Consider the following 9,960-nt stretch of genomic DNA (forward strand, 5'->3'; position numbering starts at 1 on the left):
AACTTCAGACCAATTTCCCTTATGAATATCGATGCAAAAATCCTCAATAAAGTTCTTGCTAACCGAATCCAAGAACACTTCAAAAGAATCATCCATCCTGACAGAGTAGGTTTCATTCCAGGGATGCAGGGATGGTTCTATATACGGAAATCCATCAACATAATCTAGTATATAAACAAACTCAAAGACAAAAACCACATGATCATCTCCTTAGATGCGGAGAAAGCATTTGACACAATCCAACACCCATTCATGATAAAAGTCTTGGAAAGATCAGGAATTCAAGGCCCATACCTAAACATAATAAAAGCATTATAGAGGAAACCAGTAGCCAACATCAAAGTAAATGGATAGAAACTTGAAGGAATCCCACTAAAATCAGGGACTAGACAAGGCTGCCCACTTTTCCCTACTTATTCAGTATAGTAATTGAAGTCCTAGCCAGAGCAATTCGACAACAAAAGGAGATCAAGGGGATACATATTGGAAAAGAAGAATTCAAAATATCACTATTTGCAGATGATATGATATATGTGACCCTAAAAATTCCACCAGAGAATTCCTCAACCTGATAAACAACTTCAGTGCAGTAGCTGGATATAAAATTAACTCAAAAAATAAATGACCTTTCTCTACACAAAGGATAAACAGGCTGAGAAAGAAATTAGGGAAACAACACCCTTCACAATAGACACAAATAATATAAAATATCTTGGTAAGTGAAAGATCTGTATGATAAGAACTTCAAGTCTCTGAAGAAAGAAATCAAAGAAGATCTCAGAAGATGGAAAGATCTCCCATGCTCATGGATTGGCAAGATTAATATAGTAAAAATGGCTATCTTGCTGAAAAAAATCTACAGATTCAATGCAATCCTCATCAAAATTCCAACTCATTTCTTCACCATTTTATAAAGGTCAATTTGCAAATTCAACTGGAACAACAACAACAACAAAAACCTAGGATAGCAAAAACTATTCTCAACAATAAAAGAACCTCTGGTGGAATCACCATACTTGATCTCAAGCTTTACTACAAAGCAATTATGATAAAAACTGCATTCTACTGGTACAGTAACAGACAGGTCGATCAATGGAATAGAATTGAAGATACAGAAATGAAACCACACACCTATGGTCACTTGATCTTTGACAAAGGATCTAAAATCATCCAGTGGAAAGAAGACAGCTTCTTCAACAAATGATGTTGTTTCAACTGGTGGTTAGCATATAAGTGATCCATTCTTATCTACTTGTACAAACCTCAAGTCTAAGTGGATCAAGGAGCTTCACATAAAACCAGAGACACTGACATATAGAGGAGAAAGTGGGGAAAAGCCTCGAAAATATGGGTATAGTGGTGAAAATTCATGAACAGTACAGTATTGGCTTGTATTGTAAGACCCAGAATCAACAAATGGGACCTCATAAAACTGCAAAGCTTCTGTAAGGCAAAGGACACTGTCAATAAGTCAAAAAGGCCTCTAACAGAATGGAAAGGGTCTTTACCAATCCTAAATCAGATAGCAGACTATCCAATATAAAGAACTAAATCTTACAGCACAAGCCATTGCTGTTCTATTCAGGAATTATTCCCTGTACCCATATCTTCAAGACCATTTACTTTGATGTTGGCTACTGGTTTGCTGTAGATTGCTTTTATCATGTTTAGGTATGGGCCTTGAATTCCTGATCTTTCCAAAACTTTATCATGAAGCGATGTTGGATTTTGTCAAATGCTTTCTCAGCATCTAATAAGATGATCATGTGGTTTTTGTCTTTGAGTTTGTTTATATAGTGGCTTATGTTGATGGATTTACATATATTAAACCATCCCTGCATCCCAGCGATGAAGCCTACTTGATCATGATGGATAATTTTTTTGATGTGTTCTTGGATTTGTTTTGGGAGAATTTTATTGAGTATTTTTGCATCAAAATTCATAAGGGAAATTGGTCTTAAGTTCTCTTTTTTTGTTGGATCTTTGTGTAGTTTAGGTATCAGAGTTATTTGGCTTCATAGAATGAATTGTTTAAAATACCTTCTGTTTCTATTTTCTGGAATAGTTTAAGGAGAATTGGAATTTGATCTTCTTTGGAGGTCTGATAGAACTCTACACTAAACCCATCTGGTCCTTGGCTTTTTTGGGTTCAGAGATTATTAATGATTGCTTCTATTACTTTAGGGGATATGGGACTGTTTAGATCATTAATCTGATCCTGATTTAACTTTGGTACCTGGTATCTGTCTAGAAAATTTTCCATTTCAACCAGGTTTTCCAGTTTTGTTGAGTATAGCCTTTTGTTGTAGGATCTGATGTTGTGTTGGATTTCCCCAGGTTCTCTTCCTATGTCTCCCTTTCCATTTCTGATTTTGTTAATTAGCACACTATCCCTGTTCTCTCTAGTTATTCTGGCTAAGGGTTTATCTATCTTGTTGATTTTCTCAAAGAACCAACTCCTGGATTGGTTAATTCTTTGTATAGTTCTTTTTGTTTCCAATTGGTTGATTTCAGCCCTGAGTTTGATGATTTCCTGTCATATACTCCTCTTGGGTGAATTTGCTTCCTTTTGTTCTAGAGCTTTTAGGTGTTCTGTCAAGCTGCTAATATATGCTCTCTCCAGTTTGTATTTGATGGCGGCACTTAGAGCTATGAGTTTTCCTCCTAGGACTACTTTCATTGTGTCCTATAAGTTTGAGTATGTTGTGTCTTCATTTTCATTAAACTCTAATAAGTCTTTAATTTCTTTCTTTATTTCTTCTTTGACCAAATTATTATTGAGTAGAGTGTTGTTCAGCTTCGATATGAATGTTGGCTTTCTATTATTTATGTTGTTATTGAAAATCAACCTTAGTCCGTGGTTATCTAATAGGATGCATGGGATAAATTCATTATTTTTGTATTTGTTGAGGCCTGTTTTGTGACCTACTATATGGTCAATTTTGGAGAAGGTACCATGAGGTGCTGAGAAGAAGGTATATCCTTTTGTTTTTGGATAAAATGCTCTGTAGGTATCTGTTAAATCCATTTGTTTCATAAACTTCTGTTGGATTCACTGTTACTGTTTAGTTTCTTTTTCTAGGATCTGTCCATTGATGAGAGTGGGGTGTTGAAGTTTCCCACTATTATTGTGTGCAGTACAATGTATGGTTTGATGTTCACTAAAGTTTCTTTAATGAGTGTGGATGCCCTTGCATTTGGAACATAGATATTCAGAATTGAGAGTTCGTCTTGGTAGATTTTATCTTTGATGTGTTTGAAGTGCCCCTCATTGTCTTTTTTGAAAACTTTGAGTTGGAAGTCAATTTTATTCAATATTAGAATGGCTACTCCACCATTCTTGGGACCATTTGCATGGAAAATCATTTTCCAGCGTTTCACTCTGAGGTAGTGTCTGTCTTTGTCCCTGAGGTGGGTTTCCTGTATTTCACAAAATGTTTGGTCCTGTTTATATAGCCAGTCTGTTAGTCTATGTCGTTTTATTGAGGAATTGAGTCCATTGATATTAAGAGATATTAAGGAAAAGTCGTTGTTTCTTCCTGTTATTTTTGTTGTTAGAGTTGGGATTCGGTTCTTGCAACTATCATCTTTTAGGTTTTTGAATGATTACTTATGCTTTTTCTAGGGCGTAGTATCTCTCCTTGTTTTGGACTTTTCCCTATATTATCCTTTCAAGGGTTGGATTTGTAGAAAGATATTGTGTGAATTTCGTTTTGTCATGGAATACTTTGGTTTCTCCATCTATGGTATTTGAGAGTTTGCTGGGTATAAAATCCTGGGCTGGCATTTGTGTTCTCTTAGGGTCTGTATAACATCTGTCCCGGGTCTTCTGTTTTCATAGTCCCTGGTTAGACACCTGGTGTAATTCTAACAGGTCTGCCTTTACATGTTACTTGACCTTTTTCCCTTACTGGTTTTAGTATTCTATCTTTATTTAGTGCATTTGTTTTTCTGATTATTATGTGTTGGAAGGAATTTCTTTCTATTTATCAATTCTTGATCTTAGAGCATGAGCCATTGGAGTTCTGTTTAGGAAATTTCTCCCCGTGCCAATGAGTTCAAGGGTCTTTCCCACTTTCTTTTCTATTAGATTCAGTGTATCTGGTTGTATGATGAGTTCCTTGATCTACTTGGAATTGAACTTCATGCAAGGTGACAAATATGGGTCTCTTTTCATTTTTCTACATACAGACAGCCAGTTAGAACAGCACCATTTATTGAAGATGCTTTCTTTTTCCCATCGTATATTTTCATATTCCTTGAACAGCTCCCATGAGAGGACACTCCTAGGAGATCTTACACTGAGTTGCCTTTTCTAGATTTTTCAGATTCTTTCCCTACTGAACCACATCGTTCAGGCTTCATTGCTGCTCGCCTTCTGATTGTGATGCTGCTGTAACTCTTCTCTATAAAGCAGATTAACTGTTGCTTCCTTTTGTCACTGACTTCTGATCACCCCCCTGTGTGTTGTTTCTAGACTTCATTTCTTACCACCAAATTCAACTGGGCATGCATCAGTCCACAGAGAATATCACACAGACTGCAGACCAAGTTTCCTCCAATTTTCTATGTTTTCAATCTTCATGTCACACTTGTCACCATATTTTATTATTTTTAATCAGCCAAGTTTTTACAAAATGGTAATACTTAACATTAATGACTAGATATTAACACTTTCTGAATATTGTGATGATGATGACGATGATGATAGTCACGATCATGACAATAATAATGTTCTGTGTCATTTCTGTGTACATTGCTTAAATTATCATTGAGTATACACAACTTTCCCTGTGACACTTACTCTGTTTCTTTTCTTACTTTACTGGGAACAAAAGCTGAAGCATAGAGAGGTTGAATAACTTAAGCAAGGTCTCAGAGTTCCTAGGGCAAACAGCAGGATTCTTACCCATGTGCCTCACCCTAAGACTTCATATCTTACCCATTAAATTATTCAACACTATTAACTTTAATTTGGGATTTAATGACCTTGAAATGGTGTTTCATATACAAAATAAATGCTTAACTACCTCTCAGTTTTTAAAAATAATATGCTTTGCTTTTTCTTCACTATTATCTGCTTTTTCACCAAAGCAGAGGTAAAATACAAAGTTTTTCCACTGTAAAGTACAGAGAAATTCTTTCTATTACATATATTCTTGTTAAAGGAAATTAGAAATCACAATTATGATCTTAAACATCTTGTAGTTTTTCTTTTTATTCCTTAAAAGGACAATATATAGATAAATCCTGAAATTCCCCAATACTTGTGCTTATAAACTTCACACTCTGATTTTTACTAAAAACTATTTAAAGTATATGTTAAGGTATGAAGATAAGATAAAATATCTTTTAAGATTATTAAACATATTTTAATGTTCTCTGGTGTACTTCCTTATCAAGTATACACATTGTTAATAGTTTGTCAGAAATCTTACCTCAAACTGTTGCTTCTCAATTAATAGTTAGTAATTTGTTATAAAATTGGCTCTTTTGCTTATGTTTCTCATATTTCCTTTTTTTCTTTTCTTCTTTCTTTCAAAACCACTAGCTGCCAGTCAGACTGTTACTCTAGTGACACAATCTGTGGTTACTAAGGAAACTGTCATCTCCAAACTAGAAATGCCATCTTCTTTGCTATTGGAGGTACCTGCACTGGCAGACTTCAACCGAGCTTGGACAGAACTTACAGACTGGCTGTCTCTGCTTGATCGAGTTATAAAATCACAGAGAGTGATGGTGGGTGATCTGGAAGACATCAATGAAATGATCATCAAACAGAAGGTATGGATAAAACAATAATATTCAGTCTGTCAGATATTTTTCTTTACAGGGTATATTGTCACTTTCTATTTCCCTCTTCTTTATGACTAACAGTTTTAAAGCTACCTTTTCTCTGTAAACACACTATTCATTCTACTCTGGTCAACCTAAATAAAATCAAGGACATAATTAACATTATTATCTGAAGCAATCATTATATGAAAGGGATGAAAAGTTAGGGGGAAACACATAAAACTTACAAGCATAGTGGCTCAGTTAAATTCAGTAAATAACTGTTCTTTTTAAAATTGTCTTTGATACAAAATAATTAGCTCAATTGAGCTGATTTCATTTACACTGTTTGTATTGGCACTATGCAGCCATAACATATTACAAAGACAAAGATAATAATCTGGGATTTGTTTATTATCTACTCTTCTGAGTTGTCTGTGCCAGTTTTCCGCCTCAAGTGATAAGGATAATTGAGAGTTAGGGATAAATAAGACAAGCAACAAAATGGAACTTGTTTTAAATAGCCCAATCTCAATATTAGGTTTTATGCCTCACAATGGCCAAATAAACACATTTTAATAATACATCTCATTTCTCACCCTCATTGAAATCCTTTTGTTGAAATTATCTGATCAACTAGAAACTCAAGAATTTACTGCTATAAATGTGGTTTACCTAGATGCTACAGTTATACAATGTGGAAGGTTTTTTTCTGTTTTTTATATTTTTTCATGCATAAGAAATCTAATTTTTCTTCTTGAGTTTCATGTGTTTCGCAAATTGTATCTTATATCTTGGGTTTTCTAAGTTTCTGGGCTAATATCCACTTGGGAACAAAACACCCATGGAAGGAGTTATAGAGACAAAGTTTGGAGCTGAGACAAAAGGATGGACCATCTAGAGACTGCCACATCCAGGGATCCATCCCATAATCAGCCTCCAAACACTGACACCATTGCATACACAAGCAAGATTTTGCTGAAAGGATCCTGATATAACTGTCTCTTGTGAGATTATGCCGGGGCCTAGCAAACACAGAAGTAGATGCTCACAGTCAGCTATTGGATAGATCACAGGGCCCCCAATGGAGAAGCTAGAGAAAGTACCCAAGGAGCTAAAGGGATCTGCAACCCTATAGGTAAAACAAAAATATGAACTAACCAGTAACCCCTCGGAGCTCGTGTCTCTAGCTGCATATGTATAAGAAGATGGCCTAGTCGGCCATCAGTGGAAAGAGAGGCCTATTGGTCGTGCAAACTTTATGTGCCTCAGTACAGGGGAACTCCCCAAGAAGTGGGAGTGGGTGGGTAGGGAAGTCGGGGGGAGGGTATGTGGGACTTTTGGGATAGCATTGGAAATGTAAATGAGGAAAATACCTAATAAAAAAATTAAAAACAAAAGAAATCTAATTTTTAAAGCTTTATAAATAGTAGTCATTTTACTTGTTAAAACATTGAAGAATATCTAAAGAAACAATAAATTATACTGAACATCTGTATTAGGATTTTACTACTGTGAAGAGACACCATGACCAAGGCAACTCTTATAAAGGAAAAAATTTAATTAGGGCTAGCTTACAGTTTAGAGGTTTGGTCCATTATCATCATGGTGGGAAGCATGACATTGTTGCTGGAGAAGGAACTGGGAGTTCTACATCTTGATCTGCACACATGAAGGAAGACTGCCACTCTGGATGTAGCTTGAGCAAATGAAACCTCAAAGCCCACCCCCACAGTGACCTCCTAATTCCAACAGGGCCACACCTCCAAATACTGCCAGTGCCAATAGGCCTAGCATTGAAGCATAGGAGCCTATGGTAGGTAGACATTCCTATTCAAACTATCAAAATGTGCTTGGATGTTACAGAATTTACTTTTCTTCCTTTCTTTCTTTCTTTCTTTCTTTCTTTCTTTCTTTCTTTCTTTCTTTCTTTCTTTCTTTCTTTCTTTTCTTCGTTTCTTGTTTTGATTTTGAAAGACAAGGAAGAAATGAGTCAGAGTTAGGGGTCTTACAGCAATTCAGTAGCATTAGTAGCAATAGAATGATTTTGATGATTCCAAAACAAGTAACATTTAAATTACCTTGAACCTGATATGGTGGGTAGTGATTCCATGAAGATTTGACTTCAAGGCCATCTCTATTATAGAGAAGACCATGTCTATATCAAAACAAAACTATTTTTAGTGAGTATCTTGTACTCTTAAGAACCGAATGTAGTGGGATTTTGTGGTAAATTACAACTGGCATGATCATGCTCAAATCACTCTTCTAGTCATTGTGACTGCAAAACACGCAAAAGACCCATCCATTCACATTTACCATATGATGATAGATATCTATATATTAAAAGATTCAAATATTATACATATAAATTTCTTCCATACTCTTAATAACATATATTTGTAACCACATTCCTCTTTCAAGAAAGCATATGGGGCTCATAGATCCCCCACCAATTTAATAGATACCGGAAGATTCAAATGACTCTCACATGAATCTTAAACCTGTATTCCTCGTTGCTATGTATATCATCTGTAGTAATAACTGTAACTGTACTCAGCATTCAGTGATGCATTTGAGTACATTGTCTAGGTCATGGACTTTTCTGATCATTTTATATTTGTACTGGAATGATGTAGAAATATCATCTTATCAACACTCATAACATCATAACAGCACTTCCTTGAATAACATTTACTAGAGGAGGCAGAATGTTATAATTCTTAAAGTGCAGGCTTTGTATCTTTGGCTTCAGTCTCAAAGCAATAAAATCTTGGATGAGTTATTCCACCTTACTAAACTTCAGATTGCCTATCTGTAGGATGTTGACTTAGACTATGAACCTTACAGGTGACTATGAGAATTGTATAGTGCGCTGTATTAATTTTTTTCATCCTTATATTGCTCACTGTGTGTACTGAAACAATGTTAGGCATTGATGTGAGGGTCCATGGCAATCCTTAGAAAGCTAAATACTCATAGTATTTGAATCATGTTCCTGATGCTATAGCTTCATACAAAGTCTGTTTTGCTGTGGTCATGGACAAGAGATGGTCTAGCCATTTGTTATAGGTTTGTAAACCCAACATTTGGAGAAGACATTGACATGCAGAGTTCTGAAGATGAATTAGTCTTTTACAGAAAGATCTCTTAATTTGATACTCTTCAAAAAATATAAATATACTTCCAAACCTTAGCTTGTAAACAAATGATCAATACTTAGGGCCACAGAAATATATATATATATACAGAGAGGGAGAGAGAGAGAGAGAGAGAGAGAGAGAGAGCTAGGAAGGGCATGTATGAGGACTTGGATTTGCATCCTCAGCACAACATTTTAAAATTCAGCCATGATAGTACATATCTATGATTCCAACACTAAAAATCAGAGCCAGGATCCCTGGACCTTTGTAGCCAGCCAGTTTAGCTGTCATGGTGAACTCCTGTTTCTGTGAGAGATTCTGTTCTCCTAGAATAGAACTAGGGGTGGGGGTAGTAAAGAAGATTCTCCCTCTTAACTTTTTCATACTAGATAGTGAATATGTTTTTTTCTTCTTCTTTCTCTTATATTAAAGTAATTCATAAAAACATTTTTCAACTCTTACCTTTTATAGGTTTAGTTACTTTTTAGTCAACAAAATGCTTCTAAATCAATGTGTTTACACCTATCTATTTGTCTATCTATATACACACACTAATACACACTCATACAGAGAGAGGGAAGAGATATATATATGTATATATATATATATATATATATATATATATATATAGAGAGAGAGAGAGAGAGAGAGAGAGAATAAGATGTAAACATTCTAAGAATTTACAAATAAAGGGTTCATATAGAATTTTAAAAATAAACATACCCATATTTAATAGTTAACTGTGAGAAATGAGTTAACATTTCGTTAAGTGTTAGACAAACTCTGTAGACAAACACTTATTTATATATTACTTTAATATGCTTTTATTGAACTGTTATCATAGTACTCATGGTATACAGGTAAACACACATTTAAAAGTCTGGAATGGGATAAATAACCACCAAACCCAGACACTATTGCAGATGCCAGCAAGATTTTGCTGACAGGACCCTGATATAGCTGTCTCTTGTGAGGCTATGCCAGTGCCTGGCAAATACAGAAGTGGATGCTCACAGTCATCTATTGGATGGAACACAGGGCC

At 35.2% G+C, this 9,960-nt stretch overlaps 1 protein-coding gene across 4 annotated transcripts in view; it reads left to right on the top strand.

Annotated features, from left to right (window-relative positions):
* The window catches only part of Dmd (dystrophin), a 2,293,239-nt gene that overhangs the window by 1,569,311 nt on the left and 713,968 nt on the right, over nucleotides 1-9,960 (top strand). For all 4 annotated transcript variants that reach the window (XM_029473189.1, XM_021152893.1, XM_029473188.1 and 1 more), the window contains exon 51: nucleotides 5,552-5,784. In XM_029473189.1, the coding sequence (XP_029329049.1) occupies nucleotides 5,552-5,784 (233 nt within the window). The remainder of the gene's footprint in view (nucleotides 1-5,551; nucleotides 5,785-9,960) is intronic.

Source organism: Mus caroli, chromosome X, assembly GCF_900094665.2.
Source record: "Mus caroli chromosome X, CAROLI_EIJ_v1.1, whole genome shotgun sequence".
Lineage (NCBI taxonomy): Eukaryota > Metazoa > Chordata > Mammalia > Rodentia > Muridae > Mus > Mus caroli.